The sequence below is a fragment of the Engystomops pustulosus genome, chromosome 10 (assembly GCF_040894005.1).
Source record: "Engystomops pustulosus chromosome 10, aEngPut4.maternal, whole genome shotgun sequence".
Taxonomy (NCBI): Eukaryota; Metazoa; Chordata; class Amphibia; order Anura; family Leptodactylidae; genus Engystomops; species Engystomops pustulosus.
This window is the reverse complement of record NC_092420.1, coordinates 86,961,007-86,983,304: the sequence shown is the minus strand read 5'-3', so window position 1 is coordinate 86,983,304 and position 22,298 is coordinate 86,961,007. Positions and strand designations below refer to the sequence as shown.

The following is a 22,298-nucleotide window of genomic DNA, read 5'->3' as shown; positions in this document are numbered from 1 at the left end:
CTCATGGCTTTGCACATTGTTGTACTAGCAGTAGTTTACACAAGATTAATGAAGAGCTGGAAATAGTCCTGTTAGACTTTTTAGCAGTGAAAAACCTCAAAAACCCTCAATGCGACCACTTTGAGACTATTTTACACCCAACAAAGCCCAGGAAAACCAATGATAAATAACCCCCATTGATTGAGAGCGCCAAAGCACTGCGCTCTGCAATTTCCCATTCTCGTTATCGGTCCTAGCTGTCGTACCTTCACCAATCATCTAGTTATTCCTTATCCTGTGGATAGAGAATCACATGCTAACTTGGTACAACCCCTTTAACCCCTTAAGGACGGAGGGTTTTCCGGCTCATTTCTCGCTCTCCAACTTCAAAAATCCATAACTTTTTCATTTTTCCGTGTACAGACCTGTGTGAGGGCTTATTTTGTGCGTAACAAATTTTACTTTCCCGTAATGTTATTTATTTTAACATGCCGTGTACTGCGAAGCTGAAAAAAAATTCCAAATGTGGAAAAATTGAAAAAAAACCGTCACGTTCTTGTGGGCTCAGTTTTTACGACTTTCACTCTTCGCTCCAAATAACACACCTACTTTATTCTTTGGTTCGGTGCGATCGCGGTGATACCAAATTTATATAGGTTTTATTGTGTTTTAATACATTTTCAAAAATTAAACGAATGTGTACAAAAAAGAAAAAAAATTTTTTGCCATCTTCTGACGCTAATAACTTTTTCATACTTTGGCGCACGGAAATGTGTGAGGGGTCATTTTTTGCGAAATGAGGCGACGTTTTCATTGCTACCATTTTGAGGTCTGTGCGACATTTTGATCATTTTTTATTTCATTTTTTATGTTATGTAAAAAGGTGTAAAAGTCGCATTTCGGACATTTGGGCGCCATTTCCCGCCTCGGAGGTCACCGCCGGCCGTAACCGTTTTTATATTTTGATAGATCGGGCATTTTGGGACGCGGCGATACCTAATATGTCTGTGATTTTTACTGTTTGTTATGTTTTATATCCGTTCTAGGGAAAGGGGGGTGATTTGAACTTTTAATATTTTATTAATTTTTTTTATTTTTTAAACTTTTTTTTTTCTTTTTTTTTTCACTATTTTTTAGACCATCTAGGGTACATTAACCCTAGATGATCAGATCGCTCCTACCATATACTGCAATACTACAGTATTGCAATATATGGCGTTTTTGCAGGTCTTACATTACAATGAGCCACTGGCTCATTGTAACGAACCTGCATAAACCATGTAGCCTCGTGTCAAGAGAAGACCCGAGGCTACCATGGTAACCGATCGCCGCCCCCCGATGACGTTCGGGGGCGTGGCGATCGAAAAAAAGATGGCGGCGCCCGCGCGCCGCCGTCTTTTAAACGCCGCCCGCGACTTTGCGGGCGGCGTTTAGAGGGTTAATAGCCGCGATCGGTGCAAGCACCGACCGCGGTTATTAGAGGTGGGGGTTTTGTGCAAAATGCAAAAACCCCCACCTCTGTATGAAGAGGACTCAGCCCGTGAGCCCTCTTCATACTTCCCTTATACCTCTGCGCCGTAGAGCTACGGCGCAGAGCGTTAAGGGGTTAAAGCTTGACTAAACAATTTAGCCAAATCTCATACATCAATTTCGCTGTTGATAATATTAAACTTTGTGATATACTTTGTAAATTAAAAAAAAAATGTTTTTCTCCTGATTTTTTTCCCTGTTTCCTTCCTGTTTAGCAGTGTGTTCAAATATGCTTTCTCTGTGTACTCACTCACACTGACAGCTGATAGATAAGGAGAAGCTGCTAAAGTAATAATGACTTAACCCCTTACAGACAGTGACTGCAAAGTCTAATATTCTAAAAGTATACAAATCTTTATTCATCAACACTAAAGCTATTAATACCATAAAAGTATACATCTACAACCACATATACAAACAAAGTGGTGGCGGTCAGTCCTACACATTATACTCATATAGATATAGTAAAAATATTTGCACAGACCTTCCCAGAACAAGTCATATACAAGCACCACGGCGTTGCATAATGCTCATGAGCTCGGGGGACTTCAAAGACCACCACCACAGCACCCGGATGTATGTTTCGCTGTTGTGTCCTCACTTTTGTGGTATAGCTGGCCTTAATTTTGATAAAGTTTTGTATAATTATATCTGGTAATTTAATTTGTGTTTGATATACTAGTATACTGTGGTTAGTATATGTATTGCTGTGTAGTATAGGGATTTGTACTATATGGTTATAGGGATCTGGTTCTAGGTATTAATAATATCCTAAATGACCTGAAAAACTCACCTGGTAAGGAGTTGAACTTCAGAATCCTCTCCTGATGTATCTGCTGTGTCTGGACTTGAAATTGCACTGCTCCCTGCAGGAGAAGAAAGGGGCTAAAAATGAAACAAAACAAAACAAAATTTAGTTTTCTATTTTCTTGTCATCTGTTCCTTTGTTGTGTCTCTTCTGCAGAGTGTGTGTACGACCGGATAGCACAAGAGACGATGGACGAGAACGAGATTGCACAGAGGCTCTCCAAAGTCAACAAGTACATCTGTGAGAAGATCATGGACATCAACAAGTCTTGCAAAAACGAGGAGAGGAAAGAGGCAAAATTCAGTCTCCAATAAAACTGTTACATTTTGTAAGTTTGGGGGGTGATTGTCTTATTCTATTGGTTTTTATCGCTTTGTCCGTTTCGCCGTGAGAACCAAAATATGCTCTCGATATGACCTTGGTGTGACCATCAATATGGTTACTGCACTGTACTACAGTGCAATTCTTACCGCCTGGGAATTGCAAGAGAAAAAGACGAATTTGCGGTCAACTACGTGGTCAGAATTGCCGCATCGGATATTCAGTCGCTCAGTTTTTGTATGTCGAATCGGTTCGGTTTCCCACTTTTCACCGCTTGCCAAAATCTGACAATTTTAAAGAGACTGTCAAAAAACTCCTTCCTTCAATAACCTAAAAGTATTTAACTTTAACTGTTAATGGTTTGTCTGGATTTGATAATTTCTTCATTTTATCTGTTTCTAGAAAAACTGAACGATGAGATACGAGGCTGCTCTTATTGCTTTCATTCAACTTTTTGATTCCAGAATGTTTAGGGGCTTAGTGTGGTTGGGTGGTGAGACATCATCTACAACAGTATAGTATAATTGGATAATGGGGGAAAAGAGAAATGTGCCGGAATTCTTGCATTTCTAGAAAAGCTGAATGATGAGGTATGAGGCTGCTCTTATTGCTTTCATTCAACTTTTTGATTCCAGAATATTTAGGGGCTTAGTGTGGTCGGGTGGTGAGACATCATCTACAACAGTATAGTATAATTGTACAATGGGGAAAAGAGAAATGTGCTATAATTTTGGCTAAATTTGGGCCAAAAAAACCTGTCAAACGTGTTTGCTCCATGAATTGTATTTGAAAATGGGTGTGGGTTGTTGGGAAAGGGGTGTGATATCGATTAGGTGGTTGTGGTCTCCGAAAGTGTGCAAAATTTTTAGCGTAACTATCTGAAGGTGTGAGGTTGACACTCTAGTTAAAAATAAATTCATTATCCAGTATCAGAAGAGGTTTGACTACATGTACCCAAACTTTTTATGTCCGCAAATTTTTCAACCTCTGGACAACCCCTTTAATGAAAAGGCCTCATTTAGTGTGTATGTTGTTCTGATGCACTTTTTTTTAGTACTTTTCTTTTTATTTTGCTGTTTTTATTGTTATTTTTTTTCTTTTATACCATGAAGCTTTGTCACTTCCGTGCCATTTATGTGTTTCAGTCCTATACAGCGGTTTTGCACATATTATATATTGCACATATATTATTATATTGCACATTGCCATCAGTTTTCTTACCATGTACTTGAATCTATTTATTTATTATTTTGACGCGTTAAACATAACGGGAAGAAAAAGTGACTTTGCTACTCATAACGACCAATCACAGTTCACCTGCAGTCTGGTTGTCATGATTGTCGCCTGGCCAGTCATAGCCATGACTAGTTGCTAGGGACGTCAATTCGGGCACCAGGTCACGCGTTGTCCTGGTCACACGCCCGACCATCGGGTCCTCTCATTTCTCTATGTTTTTCAGATAAACTTCATTTTTAAAATAAGTCATTTTCTGGATTTCCTTTAAGGAAATTGTAAATAAAGTCAAGAGAACAAAGATGAATAACTTTATTTTAACCCAGATTGCCTGTTGACAATCTTCTTCTGTCCATCGTTCCTATAATTTAGTTCTTAGAGGACGAAATGTCCTGCACCTTGGTCACCAGTGACCAGAATTGGACTCTACCAAGGGGTTGATACGTTCATGTGTTGGATTTTATATGATATTTAAAGGGGTATTCCGGGAATATCAACGTCTGACACAAAAACCCTTCATGATATAAATAAATGAATACAACAATACTCAATGTCATTAGTCACAAAACGGAGCTAAAATAATATGATTTTATGATTTACAAAATTTATGGCCTCTCTAAAGTAGGTGGAGTTATCACTTAGATGGCCGCCACTGGAAACTACAAGTTCCATGATCCTTTAGTTCTCAGTAACTCCTCCTCCCTCTTATGCTTTGCTCCCAGTGATGATGTAACAGGTTTTCTTGCTCTGTTACCATAGTAATGATGTGTAACTGCCATCACCACAACACTGACCATACTGGATGCACTGCAACCAACCGACAACAGCCAAACATAGTGGTGATCACATGACCCTGCCCAGGCAGGTACAGGACATGTGATGTGGACATGTGACCAGCGGACATCTTCTTTTCTGCGACGGACCGCGCGGAGGAAATTAACGGACTGATTAAAGGGCCGGTAGCATTTTAATAATTCATTACAGTCTATGTCACCAGCATTTTCTGCTAAGGGGAGCAAAATTTTAAATAACAACTAATTACACATTAGCTTATATTTTGAGTGCCCATTTGTATATGAATTATGCTGATTCCTGGAATACCCCTTTAAAGGAACGGTCTTCTGACCCAAGAGGTCCTACAGGCCATATATGTAGGACAAATATAATGGAGGAAGTTATGGTGCCCATAATCATGCCAGGCCACGCTTCCTTAGAAGACGACTCATCTACTGGGCACAAAAACCTTCTCTGGATGTTTTTGCTCCACAATTTTACTTTGTACGAAGCTGAAATCTGTGAAATGTGTCTTTTCGTCATAGAGCGATGTATGGAATATAAGTGTGTGTTATTATTTGCACTATTGTAATTATTAAATGCATTGAGATTTGTACACAAAAATTTGCCGCTTAAGTTGACCTGCTACTCATTCACATTGGAGGCGGCCATTTTGGGAACTTAAGGCAATGCAGAACTTCTCTAATTTCTTTTTTTTTTAATGAAAATAAAATTCCTGCAACAACCAGACAGAGAGAGTTGTGGAGCTCAGACTAATTCCCCTTACTTTGCTCCTCACTAGTTGAGGCTTTTGTAGTGATGATCGGAGCGTAACTTCTAATGTTTGGCTCCATGTCGAACATTTCGAGTTCCGGGTTCGGGCTCACCCCCCACCTGTAACACACGAGAACGGTACTGACACTGATCGTAGGCGTTAGCTCTTTAAATGATGGTGGATTTACACTAGGATAGTCGCTCCCCGATGACATCACAGGGCACTTAAATAATAGCCAGTACTGGCCGTGGGTAGAGATGAGCAGACCCAAAGTTTCTGTTCAGGTGCGATCCGAACATATTGGGGGTCATTTACTAAGGGCCCGATTCGCGTTTTCCCGACGTGTTACCCGAATATTTCTGATTTGCGCCGATTTTCCCTGTATTTCCCTGGGATTTTGGCGCACGCGATCGGATTGTGGCGCATCGGCGCTGGCATGCACGCGACGGAAATGGGGGGGAGTGGCCGAACGAAAACCCAACTGATTCGGAAAAACCGCCGCATTTAAAAAAAATTAAAAATTGGTCGCACGGGCCATACTCACATGCACCACGATGAAGACGATGAACTCCGGGGCACCTCGGCGGACTTCGGCGCAGCAGCGACACCAGGTGGACATCGGGCGCAGGACCTTCATGAATCGCCGGAAGACCCGAACGCTCGTCGGAGAAGCCGCCGCTGGAACGCGAATGGACCAGGTAAGTAAATGCGCCCCATTGTTGGATTGGCTGCCGAACAGCCAATCTGGCAAATGGACTTTCCTAGCTACTAGTTGCTAAGGGTGTTAATTTGCCGGGTTGGTTGTTCGGGTTCGACTGAATTTGAACAGGTCTTCTCATCCATTGCCTTGAGAAATCCTTTGAAGAAAATTGTATAGGCCCTTAGACTTGGCTTTAGGGCCTGGCTCATTAGAAGTTGATTTTAGAAGGCAGGAGGCCATGGATGACAAATATAAGACGATTCCCACAGTCACAGTGCCTGGATCTATGAGTAATGTCTCTGGTTTATCATGATGGATTAAGCCTTGATGTTTGATCTATAGTGGAACCCTATAGTTGACCCTCACATCCTTTCTATCTACTTTTCGCTCTGTTTCATTCCTGATATAAAGATGGACAGAAAGTAACTGAGTTGTCAGACGACATAGTAGTCTGAGGGGAGGGGTGGGAGGAAGCCACATCGCTAAGTCTCCCCCCACCTGCACAAGGAGAACTGTAAACTAGAGGTATAGACTACAGAGATTGGAACTGCTAGAAAATGTAGATAAGTTGTATTATGACCCGACACTATGTATCTCTTCATGTACATGAAAGGACTACTGCTCGCTGCAAAATTTTGTTGGAAAGTGAGGTACGCCTTAGGAGTTTAAAGAACAGATCCCTTAGAAAAAAAATCTGATTTATATTATAGACAGTTCAGATCTCACCGATTTATAAATCAAAAGGTCTTCGTGCTCTAAGGAGCTCATTAACCTTTAACCTTTCAATGTAATGTAGCATGGCAGTCCACCTCAGAAGACTATTTCCGGTGTATTTCCCTTTAATTGCCAGTTATGTCTGTACCCCCGGTCCGTGGATCGGTCCTTTGCTACCTTCCTTCATTTGCACAGTTCACAACATGGCCGCCCCCATTGAGTGCAGGCTGCAGGTCCGCTATAAGGCGAAGCTCTGACAGTGTTTTCCGCTTGTCGTGGTTTGCAGCACTTTGTTTCTATTTTAGAGAAAAAAATGAACTGTATTTTTTACTGCAGAAACTTTCTGATGGTTATTATTAAATACTATAAAACGATCCTCGTCCTCCTGTATTTTGTTTAGAAATGGGCGACATAAAAATGCTGAGAACTGTACTTTTTGGCTTTTTTTATTGCAAGTGAGGACGAGAAGATGCTTTTTATCACCTCTTCAGGGTCACAGTAAATAGTAAGTGTAATTTTGGTGGTAACCGACCGGTGAAAGATGCGGTACTTGGATCTAATAGGTTGTTTGATGTGTGCGGCGGTGACACTGAGTCTCTGGGCACAGTTTGGCTTTTGTCAGGATTAATGTATGGATTAAATTACAGAGATTTACAAAATAGCCTCTAGCTCTTACTGTGTGAAGCTAGGGTATATTACGTAGATAGAATCGTTTATGCATACAGTGATAGCCACACAATGGGAAATGCTCAAAAGCAGGTTAAAAATTGGATTATGTGGTGAACACTATACACCCTACGCCTTTGACTAGCCTTGGTGATAATCTGTCTCGTTTTGAGAAATATCCGCCATCATCCACCAACAAGCCAACAGCTAGAGCCACCACTCAAGACCAAAGTATAGGCAACTACCCTGCGCCTTTGACAACCCTAAGCGATAATCTGTCTCATTTTGAGAAATCTCCACCATCATCCACCAACGAGCCAACAGCTAGAGCCACCACTCAAGACCAAAGTGTAGGTGACCACCCTGCGACTTTGACTAGCCTTAGTGATAATCTGTCTAGTTTTGAGCACTCTCCACCATCATCCACCAACAAGTCAACAGCTAGAGCCACCACTCAAGACCAAAGTGTAGGTGACCACCCTGCGACTTTGACTAGCCTTAGTGATAATCTGTCTAGTTTTGAGCACTCTCCACCATCATCCACCAACAAGTCAACATCTAGAGCCACCACTCAAGACCAAAGTGTAGGAGACCACCCTGCGCCTTTGACTAGACTTAGTGATAATCTGTCTCGTTTTGAGAAATATCCACCATCATCCAGCTACAAGCCAACATCAAGAGCCACCACTCAAGACCAAAGTGTAGGTGACCACCCTGCACCTTTGACACTGCCCTAGTGATAATCTTTCTCGTTTTGAGCACTCTACACCATCATCCACCAACAAGTCAACAGCTAGAGCCAGCACTCAAGACCAAAGTGTAGACAACCAAACTGCGTCTTTCACTAGACTTAGTGATAATCTATCTCGTTTTGAGAAATCTCCACCATCTTCCAACTACAGGCCAACATCTAGAGCCAGCACTCAAGGCCAAAGTGTAGGTGACCACCCTGCGCCTTTGACTAGCCTAATTGATAATCTGTCTCATGTTGAGAAATCTCTACCATCATCCAACAAAGAGCCAACTACTAGAGCCACCATTCAAGACCAAAATGTAGGCAACCACCCTCCACCTAGTCTAAATGAAAATCTGTCTCGTTTTGAGCACTCTCCACCATCATCCACCAACAAACCAATAGCTAGAGCCACCACTCAAGACCAAAGTGTAGTAGATTTCTCTGTCCAACAAACATTTGGCTATTGGTTATACAACAAACATGATGGGCAACATAGGCATTAATAAAAGTGCTCTTCTTTCCACCACTCTAGAGGTGGTAGAACTTTCGAGGGGTCAAAACGTTAAAGAGGTTTAAAGGAGTTAAAGCAAAAAGTTTACAGACAAGTGTGATGTTCTTTGCCAGGATCTTGATATGGTTGACCTACACAAAGATCCCCACTATCAGCTGATTCTAGTAGTGGAACAACAGTAAAGAAGTTCTTTCTGTAGTTGTTGAAGTTGAGCTCCTGTTCACTTGGATTGAAACGGAGATGCAGTTCCCTTGGTTGGCCCCTAATGTTGGAAACAGAGCTGGACTTTCATCTCGGTTCTGTGTTGTTATTCCATCTTTGTAGACTGGCAGGATGATCTGATCAGATTGTCCACCCACCAGATGAACATTGATGATCTATCCAATAAGACTTTTTAATCAAAAGAACTTCTTTTCACATTAGAAATACATAGGGGGGGGGGGGGTTCCCCTTATGTGGACCGCGATCACGTTCTGTTGGCTTTTGCTCTGGTAGATATCTTGCGTCTTTGTAATCTGTGATTGGCCATTTTTTCAAAAAATGCAAAAAAGTTGCAGGACCATTTACAAAAACGTTGCATTTAATTTTGAAAAAAATCTGAAAAAAATTGATGATGGATTTGTCTTTTTTATCACCGTGAATATAGGATATAGAATCTGTGTTACCTGGAAAAGATTTCCACCCGTCAGTGTTTTTCTTTCCTCTATAATTTGGTGGGTAAACATTGTATGGATCCTCAATAATCTCCAATTCCTCTTTAAAGTTTAAAGAACAATAATCCGCGGCTCGTGTTTAAAGTTTAAACGAGACTGAATGATTGAGCGCTCTACCGAGGGAGACCACGCGTGTAAGACGGCCCGCGCGGGAAAAACCTCCATATTACATTGTAAAGCATAAACCGTAACATATTCATGGAGATGCAGCAAGAATCATGATCTTGTTTTACTCAAAATATTAACATATAAATATGCAATGTTACCATTGGACTTTAAGATTCATACTTTTAAAAAAATTCTATGAACTCTTAAAGGGGATTTTATTTTATGTGTGATTTGATATTTTCTTTGTACAGTGACCATTGCTGGAGCTTCTATAGTGTCTAGATTGTAGAGCTGCTGCTTAGAGCTCGGGAGATCTCAGGCAGTGGGCGGAGAAATGGGCGCCCTCCTGCAACTTTTCCTTGTAACCTGTTGATGTTGCTGGTAGGATGCATTTTTACTACACAGTCCTTGAGTGTCTGCTCTTCATTGCTTGACCTCTTTCCCCAATGTAAGGGTAATAGGTGCTTCAGGAAGACAATTGGATCTTTATAGTTGAAGTTTCTCCTTAATCATCTATAATAAATGGTGACCATTACCCAAATTTGTGTGTATGGTCATTGTAGTGTTCAGTGGGTTGTGTTCCCACCATGTCAATTTTGGACTACTTCCAAGGCCACTGTCAAAGAGCCCCCGTGTCACTGTACAAGGGGTATTTTTAGCTCTCAAAGTAGTCCCAGTGTGGGTGACAGTTGATCTTGGTAGGTAAAAAGATGTCAAAGAGAACCTGTCAGAACCTGGGACACTAAACCAACTACAGGTCCTTGTGCACCTCCGGTTTAGTGTCCCAAATTACCTTATTATATTTCTGTCCATGGCAACAACTTACCTTGAGAGAAGTTTGATAAGGCACATTAGAGCCATCTCTGTTGCTCTCAGCTTCTTCGTGTTAATCTAATGAAGCCCGCATAGTACACCCTTGCTTCATTGAATATTCACCATTTCTACGGCGCATGTGCAGTGAAACCAAGGTGTACTACATTGGCTTCTTTGAATCACTGTCCAGGCGCCAAAAGCTCTGACCTGAGCTGAGCATATCATTTTTTTTTTTTCGTTTTTTGTTACGGACAAGCAGTAGGTCGGGAAACTTTATGTAAACCCAAAGTCGGGCATATAGGCAGGCGATAGAGAAACTCCAGTGTAAATAAACTTTTAACCCGAATTGTCTTAACCAATAGTACAGGTAATAACAGAAAATTATGTAATAAACGTAATTAAATCAATAAAAAAAGAAATATTTTGTCAGGACTTTTTCTTTTTCTACTTTCTTCCTGCTTTTAGCAGTGTGTCTGCTACTGACTTGGCTTATTACAGGTAGTGAGTGGATAGTATCCTTACAGAACCATGAGCTTGAAATACTCTGTGTAAGAAGTTAATATTTAGCCTCCTCTCCTTATCTATCTACTGTGTACAGACTTTAGAAGGTTAATTTCAATTACACTGCTCGCTGCAAGAAAAGAAAGGAGCAAAATGTGGGAACATTTTTTCTTAAGCTTTTCAAGAACTTTTCAGTTTTTGATTTCACTTCCCACAATCCAAATGGAAAAAAAGAAGTAGCCCCATTTTCTATTGGTCTTTAGAAGAACAGTAGTTTGGGATGATAATTTTTTATGTTTTGTTTGATCAAACATTGGGGCCCATTTACTTACCTGTCCTGCAGGATCCCCGAAAGTGCATTGTCTGACCGGAATGCACATCTGCCGCTATTCTATAAGATCGTTCGCCCGTTTTCCCCGATCAGGTCCGTCAGAGTTCACCTTCTTCTTCCTGGTGCATGTAAGTGCTTGATCTTGCAACACAAATGTAAAGTCAAATCCCGCGGTTTGTCCGAATCAGTCGGATCGTCCGACGGCACGACCCCCGATTTGTGTCACATGAAAACCTGATGAAAATGCACGCTGCGGGACCCTTCGTAAGTAAGCCTCATTGTGTCATCGAGGGTACCCAACATGTTTATGATTTTGTTGGTTTATTTATGTGTGTTCTAGGGGTAGGGGGTGATTTGAATTTTTACTTTTTACACTGTTTTGCACCTCAGCAGCAAGTGACTTCTAATAATAATACAGCAGTCACCTGCCCTGTATCAGCCTGTAAGCCCTCCCTACACAGGCTTGACCTAATGGAGATGTACATGTACTATGTGCAGTCACCAAGAGACTATTAAAGAATAATTTTACTATTATCTCCTACACTTTTACTTCGAAGCTTTGAAACTTCAAGAAAACTTTGTGACAACTCCAGCAGGAGTTATAATTGAGGTCACACAGGAAATACAACTTGAAGAAGAACTAAGAATTTTTAAGCTCTTGTTGTGTAGGAGAAATCTAGAACCCATTATATACCAGTTATTACTTTGGGGTAAACGCCCTTTGTCCATTCTTTTGTTTCGGAAGGTGCTTACCCTTTACTTTTTTATGCCTCGTAATATTTAGGATAATTAATTATCTCAAGGTATAACATCATGATGTTTTGAAAGAAAGTTCTCCGTAATAATTGAAGCATTCACCCTGAGTTGTTTAAGGCCCTCTTGACATTCATTGGAATAGTGAAGACCGAGGAATCATTACTCTACAAAAATAGCTTCCCTAATGAGTGTTGGGTTTTCTGACTGCATACATTTAATGAGACAATGGAGACTTAATGGATTTCTCTGAGACGTGATAACCTGCACCAACCTTGTGTACAATATGGTCAGCCCGGCTTCTCAGTCCATTACCTGCAATGAAAGTGAAATAAAGTTTTGCTCTACTTTCAGAGGTGCTTTTCATGGGAGTAAATTGACCGTCATTGGACTGTGATTTGCTCGTCCTGCCATACCTTTATTTTTGTTCTGTGAGGTAGACACACAAGCTCAAGCTAACTCATGGTTCCATAGCCAATTATTAATTTTTTCCGACTTTTCGGGGATCACGTTGCTGGGACAGGGATTTAGAAGGGCATTGTGTCGCACGTGATCGGATTTTGGCGTATCGGCGCCGGCTTACATGTGACAGAAATATGGGTGCGGGCCGTCGGACGATCCGACAAAACGCGGGATTTAACTTAAAAATTGTGTCGCAATCCATGCACTTACATTCACCGGGAAGAAGACGGTGAACTCAGGCAGACCTGTTCAGTGAAGCGACACATTCAGCAAGTCGGGCGCACAATCTTGTTGAATCGCGGCACAGGGCATTGTCGTCGGACAATGCACTTTCGGAATCTCCTCCGGACCGGGTAAGTAATTAACATGGGTCCTTACGGTGGGACCTGCATCTTGACAATCGTGTGAATTTCAATGATAGAAATATCCCTGTAAATTATGCCCTTGTGGTGTTTTACAGCCGCCACTAGGGGGAGGTTGTTTGCATACAGGTTTTACATTGAACTCAATAATAAAAATGTATGCGGTAGATATCTAATCTTCCCCTAGTAGTAAGTAAAGGTTGAAAACTCCTCTGCGGTCAGTGATGTCATTTATTTTAATTGCCTGAATATATTATCTTGACCCCCAGGTGTTTATATACTGACTATAACCCACGATGCAGGATAACACTGAATGGTGGTTTTCTCCTTGGATTTGTAAAGATATATTTCATGGCGTTCTGTATTAGTAACGCGCTACGGGAGATGGTGGGAGGGAAACGGCGAGTAGGATGAACATAAATTGATACATTCCCATTTGTGCTTTGCAATATGAGAAATCTTTCTCTGTTATTGTCAGGCTCAACACCTGTCTAGCGGAGGGAGATCATCAAATCAAGTACTGAATGGAGATATAAAAAATCAATTTGACCCATCTACCCTGCACACTGTCTGTCTTCCCTTGCTATTCATTTTGTAGATGCAGAAGTGAAGCCCATAGAGCTCCTCTCTCTGCCATGTTCTTATAAAGCTGCCATGAGCAATGGACGGGCTAAGAAATTTGATGTGCACCAAACACGCAAGACCCCCACAGCAGCAGATTTAGAATGGAGCAAATGTATGATAGTGAGGACCCTAAGAGCAGGTTTATAATAGTGGGGACCCTAACAGCAGATGTGTGATACAGGAGACCCCCCAGAGCAGATGTGTAATACAGGAGACCCCCCCAGAGCAGATGTATAATACTGGAGACCCCCAAGAAGATGTATAATAGTGGAGACCCCCAGAGCAGATAATAATAGTGTAGAGCAACAGAGTCAGTCAAAATATTAAAACCAAATACTCACCTCTCCAGGCTCATCTTCTCCTTCCTGCTGCTCTGGCTTCTGAAACTGGATGTATGGGCCGACGATGGGACCAAAGGCAGTGCAGGGCCCAGAGGAGGAGAAGAGCCGAGCAGTCAGTACAGAATAGCTGACATGTCCTCACTACTTGGTTCCCCTCTCGCCCTGGGTGTTGTACTGCCTGGGTCCTAATGCTGGCACATACATGCTTCAGAAGCCAGAGCAGAGCAGGAGATATCGGGAGTGGATAGGACTTGTCTCACATGCTCACCTTCTGCACCAATGAGTGCTTCCATCATTGATGGCCGTGCTCATTAGTCTCTTTAGGATCGCCCCGCTGGGACAGGCATTTAGAAGGGGATTGTGTCGTACGCGATTGGATTGGATGCGCCGGCTTTCATGTGTCAGAAATCGGGGGACCGTACCGTCGGACGATCCAACTGATTCAGACTGAGTGCAGGATTTAACTTTCGATTTGTGTCGCAAAATCAGGGACTTCCATGCACCGGGAAGAAGATGGTGAACTCCGGCGGACCCGATCGGGGAAGCCACACATGCAGGAAATGCAGCAGATGTGCATTCCGGTCGGACACTCTCGGGGATTGCGCAGGACAGGTAAGTAGATGTTCCCCATTGAGTATCTTCTGATCTAGGGTTCATTCTCATAACTGACCCCTGCTCTCTATATTCAAATCAATGGAAGCATCGAAAATAGCCAAGCAACCTCAGCTATTTTCACCTCTTCCATAGACTTGAATGGAAAAGGGATTGTAGGTAAAAGCCACATCTTTCAGTGGTGAGACCAGCACCTATCAGGAATTTACAGCATCTCCTGTGGATATGTCATGAATGTAAAAGAAGGGGCAACTTCTTTTAAAGGAACAAAACGGATTCCCCAACTGCTTATAGTGCTATGTTGGGGCTTATTAAACCCATGAAATAATATTTTGCAGCAATGCCTAAAAATGAAAGTTTTAAAATATCCAAATTATTCTACCATTGCACCTTAGTTCTCCAAATCCCTACTTGAGTCAGAACCCATTGTCCACCTATACATGAAACATTTTGAGATACTATTTCTTAAGTTCTCTCTGGAAAGTGGGTTGGCTGCTGGCAATTATGTTTTTATTCATAAAAGCAAGACCATTTTAGTGGCTTACAAGGCTATCCTGGTAAGGACTTAATAGGGCAAAGCACACATTACTAAGCTTCTACGACACCTGGACACTTGGAAATGCATGAAGGTCTCAGCTTCTTGCATCTGCTATGTTCATAATTCTTATAATCCCATTTGATGGAGTCCCTAACGGTGATGAGCAGACCCATTTGGGTTCCAGTTTGGAGACCCAAGTTTTGGCATAGATTGTGGGTGTTAACCATTGAAATGCTTTTTCCAGTGGCATTCAAATACTAGTAAAGCCACAGACGCCATATAGAGTCCGGCGCCACATGACTTTTCCTCGTTCCCTAGGATTGTGGCTCCTCGAGATGTCATCAAGGAGCAACGATACTTGGGAAATAGTGGTCCCACACTTGCCACTGGCTTTTATAGGCTTTACACTTGCGATGTGGACCAGAACCCATCATGGGTGTTATCAGTGTCCGAATATTGGTTAAATTCAGGTTAGGTCTTTGTTTGTCTTCTGAGGAGAGGCCTAAACTGCCTGGAGGAACTTCTGGTAGAGCTAGTCCAATACTGGGATCCATCATCTCTATCCCGCAGCAGCTCAACTCAGAGAAATGGGTTGCTTGATTGTATTATAGAAATACATGATAGTCAATCAGCTGATTCTTACAGAGGAGCTATCCATTGTAGCCTACAGAGGCTACTGTAGACCTCTTTTTGAGTAAAACCACATGATTTCAGTAAAATGGAAAGTATGGGTAGAAGCCATCAGAGCAGAAGAAACAAGTACTCCCTGCACTCTCTCTCATCTCCTAAACACAAGGCCAAATCAGCTGGAAAACAGCAAAACATTTGGAGTCAACTCAAACTGAATTACCACCACTATTAATTCTTCACCCCATGTGCTAATCTCGATAGAGTTCTGCATTCTTTCCTTGGTTGACCAGATACTGATAGGTCACATGGAAAATCTCCTATTGATTTCCCCAGTGATGCATTTCATTGGAGTTGTTTTTAATGTGTACACTACCCTACCTTTCGGTAATTGGTGTTTTCTTATATATCGGGGTCATGTACTCGGCCAGTGACTCGATCAATATTTACGTTGACCCATGGAAAGAGTGTCAACTGAATCTCCAGCGCATTGGGGATGTGTGCATGAAGGCACTGGAAAAATCCGCGGGAACGGAGATGGCGGTGGAATATGTTATGTTGCCAATATTCCAAGATTTGATAAATATCAGATGATACGGTAATTTTATGCTCAACTTGTAGGCACATATAGGCTGCATGTAGTCAGGAGTGGAACCAAATCGGCAGGGTCGGTTTTAGGTTTCAGTAGGCCGTGAACTCTCGTAGCGACATTAAAAATTCAGGAACTAAACTACATGACCCAAACAGTCCCCTTTATGGTTATTTTAAATAACGACCCCTTCGCCCTCTATGTATTCCTTATGCACAACCTTATGTGGGCCCCCCCAGAAGCCCTGGGTCGTGGCACTTGCCCAGGTATGCCCAGTGCTAGCGCCGCCCTGCTAATGGGTCACAGCCTTACTAATGGACCCGGGCCTTTTGTATTCAGTTTCGGCCTTGAGTTACTAAGTCTTCTCTCCATCAGAAGTCAAGACATAATCACAAGACAGAAATTCCTTCTAAACACGTCTCCCAAGGACCCACAAACCGAAATCCCTGCATCAGGGTCACACGTATGTAGGTTAAGAGACCCCAGTGAATAGGAAGTTGCTTTTCTGGGGCCGTAGGCTGAACGTACAATAGAAGATGCTGCATCGAGTGCAGGCAGCGCTTCCCCAGATACTTCACATGTATTTAATTTAGCTGACTGCCTGCGCCAGAGTAAAGAAAAGAGGCGAGGAGGAGGCATTAAATAGTATCACATCCCAATGTCCTCCGCAGGTTTAATTAGAAAACGCTACTACTGCAGCGAGGAGAGGAATCACGTCGCTTCCTCCTTATTTCTTCTCCTCCACTTGGAATTGCCACAAGCTAATTGGGTCCATGGTAGCCGATTTCTCAGCTAATTAGGGTTAATTGGATTTGCCTGTGCCTGGATTTTTGCAACATTACCTCAACTAACCGGGTCTATGGATCAGAAGACCCTTCTCGCTTCATGCACATGCTTAGTGGCTCCTCTCGACGCTCCAGCCTACACATTGCTTGTTTCCATGGCTGTTGGGATTGCACATCACTTTGCTGACTTTCACACAGTGTTTCTGGAAACTGCAAGCCCTCAGAGATTCTGCTGAAGAAATTCACTCTAAACAATATTTCAGGCAGGAAAACTTGTAGAATAGAGTGGGACAAATATGAGATGTTCTTCAAGGTGACCCTTGGTCCCACAAGGACACCATATATAATATTGATTTGAGAACATTTCTATGAAGTGTCCATGCCATGAATCAATGGAGGAGGATATTCTAAATTCTGTCCCTGGATATCTCAGAATGTTTCTCTTGAGGGTCTAGGATAGACATTTATGGCATCTGCACATGGTCAGGATTTAATCAGGAATTTGCATTAAAGTATTATTAAAGGGAACCTGTCACCACATTTTTCATAAATACAGCTAGTCATAGGTCCTCATAGAGCATAGAGCATTTTACCTGGTATCCTGGGATGCCTATAACTAGTAGAGGGGGGCATGGCCTATTTGGACTGAATTCAGCAGCTCATCCTCATCGCTTCTCAGCATTCAGCAGTAATGTTATGTCACCAGGGTGACATTATCTCAAGTGCTTTAGCCTCCTAACATTAGCAAACTGTACACAATGCATGTATCTGAGCACATGAAATCACAGCAGATGATGAGATGATTTCATGTGGTCATATATATGCATGATGTACAGTTTTCTAATGTTAGGAGGCCAAAGGACCTGAGATGTCACACTGGTCATATGGCATTAGGCCACTCCCCCAGACTGCCTTTAAATACCCCTGGATACCAGGTAAGTTTATAAATAAATTTTATGGGGATCTGAGGGAAACAGAAGGGTGTCAGAAACTAGGGCTCTATGGCAATCTGTCACTAACTGTATTTGTGAAAAATGTGGTGACAGGTTCCCTTTAAACAAAACCAAAAGTTGAACCTTCACAAAGAAATGGAATAAAGGAAAGATTTGTTTGTGCCATTCATGGGTTTGGCTTAAAAATAGTGATGCAAAATCCTGACCAAATCCCGACCACATGCAGATACCTTTATACTGCCAAAGGTACTAAATACTAACTGGGAAGAACCTACTTTAAAGGTGTTTTCCAGGCCAAAAATATTATTGAAATATCCACAAGGTTTCAGTGTGTGTCCAACACCCAACAACCTTGCAGTAGAACAGAGAATGGGACAGAGAGCAGATAGATCCATTCTCTGTGTAGTTTTCAGAACAGAGCTAAAAAGAGATAAGTTGCAGGGACTCGGTTCGCCCACTGCCCGGAGAATGGAGCCATTCATCTGTTTCCTCATTAAATCCTGAACAAGTTTCCAAGTGTATGCCCTAAGTTACCAACAAAGAAGTAACACAATAAGAAATATGGGACAAGTTACTAGAGCCATTGAAGATCAGAGTCGCCGCAGAGACAAAGGCAGAGTCTAAATCAATGGCCTCCAACATTTTTGTCCTTGGGGCCTGTAGAGTTCATGTTAATTTTTTCTGTGCACCAGGTGGTGAGGGCTGCGGTGGAGATGCCTGGCTCTTGCACCTCTGCTCCTTACACCTTCCATTGTGCACAGCCCTAGTATAGCTGTACTAGTACTGTAGGCAGTGGGATGTACGAGGATCAGTAGCACCATGCCGCGGCACATCTGCACCTTCAGTCAGCTGCTGCTCCAGGCTCATCCTTCTACTTTGGTTGGGACTAGTGATGAGCAGACCCATTCAATTTCGGATTTGCCATGTTTAGCCCAGCCTTGAATAAAAGTTTGGTTCTGGTACAAGAAATCGAACACCCACTTGTAACATCTACAATACCAATCCTGGTTGTTTGCCCTTTAAATGCCACCGGGATGCCATTTTCTTCAAGAAGCGACAATCCTAGGGAAAAGGCTGGCATGCTAGTGCCAATGACCTTGCCGGCGGGAGTTTTAGGGTTACCAGTGGGGGTTGGGCCTTGGGGTGAGCCCAGGTCCACCCTTCCATAGTTTTGGCATCATGATACCAGGCCTAGTATTGGGCAGCAGCCAGTTGGTTGAAAAAAACTGCTCTAAATGACTCCTTAGTATGGGGCACTATGGAATGGATGTGTTACTCCAGTATGAATGAAACTTGATGGAGATGACAACAAATTTTGGTGGAATTTTACAGTTAAAAGAAAAACCTATTTGCCTCCATATATTTTTAGTTTCATACATAAGAGGATCCATGGATCTCAATGGCAGCCGTACCAAAGCTCCACTACATAAGACAGTGGGCCTTTCAGTCTCGCTGCTTTTTCGTAAACGGTATCCTCCATGAGTGCTGTTCCCACCTTCATTACATCGCAATCTCATAACCAGATTCTAATAAAAACAGTTTCCAATCAGAAATAAAATGGCCAAAACCAAGAAACCCAATTGTGAGCACTGAAGCGAAACAGCACAAGAATATTTTGGCCGCGGAATTCCGCCTCCCTTATTGCGCTATGCGGCCGTGTCATATGCAGTGTTTGGGGAACTTTGTTTATTAAAAATGTCATTTACTTCAAGAGAAGCAATAAAAAAACCCCGACACCATTCACCACAGAGCCGAGAAATTGTCTAATAGTGCTCCCAGCCAAATGAATGCAGATTTTCCAGATTGGCACAAAGATATTTAAATAAATTGCTGTGCCTCCAAGCAAAAGGGAAATGTGTGTGTTAAAATATTCGACATATAAAAGGATGTAAAAGAATCCGTGTTACTTATGTCATTTCATGGCTGATGAAGATAAGGGAAATTAGAATGGCATGTAATGACTGTAACAGCCGAACGTCTGAAGGCAAATTTCAATGAGAGATTTATAAATCAGGATTTTGTCAGCAGGAGGAGGGGTGGCCTAAGGTTTGAAGTCCATGATTTCACTTTCATAGAAGGATATATCATGTCCAAAGATGAGGGATAGGTGGAAGGGGTCTCCTAGCTTCATCCTATCCATCAAGGTGATACCTGGCTGGGGCCCATATCATGACCCGAGGCTTGTCCGTGCAGACAGTGTCAGATTGTGGTTCCATTGGCCAGCCAAAAGTACTATTTAAAGGTCCATCCTAAATGTATATGTAGCATGATGTCTGATAAGATGTAATTGGTTGTGAATAGTGTTTAGTGGAGTTCATTAGAAGTTCAGGGCCGGGTTTGGCTCTGCATCCCCAGCGTTAACATCCACGACATGTACTGGCACTGATCAAGGGCATTAACTCTTTATATGCATATCGCAAAGTCGCCAGCAGCATTTAAATTACTGTGGCCCAGTAAAGCCAGCACTAGCATGATGTCATTGGGAGTGACAACAATCCCCAAAATGGCGCCATGCAGAAGTGCCGGCATGTTAGTGCCTGCACATGCATGACACCACTAGTTAAAATGCCACTAGCAACTTTGCCAGCACTATTTAAGCCGGAAACGCCCACAATCGGCGCCAGCACCCAGACTGAACTGATTTTTTGAAAATCTAATTTTAATGGGTCCACTCATGACTAGTTGTGAAACATTCCATAGGAAGTAGATGTAGAGTTAAATAGGTTTTCCAGGAATTCTGTAAAATCCTGTGGAGGTTGAGGCAAGTGTTTAAGTATAAGAAAGAGAGCCTATTTACCCTAGTATGGCTCCCGCTAAAAAGATTGTTCTGGTACCTTCATTTTTTTTATTCATGGACCAGGGGACAAAAGAGGAGGTGACGTCATGTGGTCAGAGGAAATTACGTCCTGTGGTCACAGGAAGTGACGTCCTGTGGTCACAGGAAGTGACGTCCTGTAGTCAGAGGAAGTGACGTCCTGTAGTCAGAGGAAGTGACGTCTTGTAGTCAGAGGAAGTGACATCTTGTGGTCCAAAGGAAGTGAAGTCTGCAGTCATCAGTGCGGTCTCAGTATGACTAATAACATGAGACTTGACCAGAGACTTGTCAAGAGGTTGATGTGGAATAGACAGTGTCAGATTGTGGTTTGTTGGGCAACCAAAGGACTAAAGATCCATTCAAAATCTAAACATAACATTATGTTGGATAAGGTCTAGTACTTTTTGAATTATCCCACAAGAAGTAGAGATTTAAAGTTAAAAAGGTTTTCCAGGAATTCTGTAAAAACTTGTGGAGGATGTGGCAGCCCTTTAAAAACAAGAAAGCAAGCCTACTTACCCTAGAACAAGTCTTGCTATCCGTTATTTTGGCCCTGTGTCTTCTCGGACTAGAGGACAACAGAGGACGTGGTGTCCTGTGGTCAAAAAAGTGAGGTCATTTGCAGTCTCAGGTCTCCGGTTGGAGCAGATAGTCTGGCTCCACCCATCTGACAGTTGCAAAATAATGACATTGATTTTCCAGGAACAGTTGGTGCTACAAAGAGAATTCCAACTATGCCAATGTAAGTGGAGTGACACTTAATAAAGGATGCAAAGGGTTATAGACTATAGAGCTGGTAAAAGGTCCTCTTTAAGGGATTCACCTCAAAGTTGAGGTTTGTGGGGTTCTGAACAGAAATTCCAGTTTACATCCAATCTCCACCTCCCTTTTAGACCCTTCAGTCTGGTCAAATGTATGCTGCTTCAGCAGGTCTACATTTTCTGTACATGATGGTAACTCTTGTATCCTAGTGGACTTGACTATATTTATATGTCAGTCCACCTTCTCAGCAGTTATAAATGTCAATGCCCACCACCAAATGTAGCTGCTCAATACTGCCCATGGTTTTCGGCATGTAGGACACTATAAATGGCCAAGGAGGTCCACCTTGGGCTGGATTCTTCCTCTATGACAGTGGTGGAGAACCTATGGCACTGGTGCCAGAGATGGCACTCGGAGGCCTTTCTGTGGGCACACGGGCTGTCTCCCAGGCACAGAGTTTACCAGACATTGCATCTTTCTGAAGTCTTAGGCAGTGCAAATAGTGCCCTGCTATTTTAAAGTCACACATCCTGTGCTGCTACCAGGTGTGGACAGGGTTGGATTCTGGTAGCAATAAGTTTGTTACTGCCTAAATTGCCGTGTTGGCACTTTGGGAAAAGCTAGTGTTTTTTTGTGTTCATTTTGGGCACTCGATCTCTAAAAGGTTCGCCATCACTGCTCTATGATATTGCATAGCTAGATTACGATTACCAGGAGGGGGGCATTCAGTAAGGAACACTGGCAAAACCTGGCACCATAATAGAGAGGCCCAATTTGACCGTCATCCTTCTCTTTTCTTAGAGCCATTGTTGGTCCTCCATTTCTAGACATTTTTTTCAATGTTCTCCCGTTTGTATTCTTT

General features: G+C 42.4%; 2 protein-coding genes and 1 long non-coding RNA gene across 6 annotated transcripts in view; 2 read left to right on the top strand and 1 right to left on the bottom strand.

The window, feature by feature from the left end:
* The window catches only part of BEND5 (BEN domain containing 5), a 28,685-nt gene extending 26,036 nt beyond the window's left edge, over positions 1–2,649 (top strand). For all 4 annotated transcript variants that reach the window (XM_072126849.1, XM_072126848.1, XM_072126847.1 and 1 more), the window contains one exon: positions 2,474–2,649. In XM_072126849.1, coding sequence (XP_071982950.1) covers positions 2,474–2,631 — 158 coding nt within the window. In that variant the 3' untranslated portion in view covers positions 2,632–2,649. The remainder of the gene's footprint in view (positions 1–2,473) is intronic.
* AGBL4 (AGBL carboxypeptidase 4) overlaps positions 1–22,298 on the top strand; it is a 1,134,440-nt gene that overhangs the window by 773,271 nt on the left and 338,871 nt on the right. The window lies entirely within an intron of this gene.
* The window catches only part of LOC140103671 (uncharacterized), a 44,688-nt gene that overhangs the window by 1,330 nt on the left and 21,060 nt on the right, over positions 1–22,298 (bottom strand). Inside the window, exon 2 of the long non-coding RNA XR_011850161.1 lies at positions 2,303–2,375. This is a non-coding gene — a long non-coding RNA (uncharacterized lncRNA). The remainder of the gene's footprint in view (positions 1–2,302; positions 2,376–22,298) is intronic.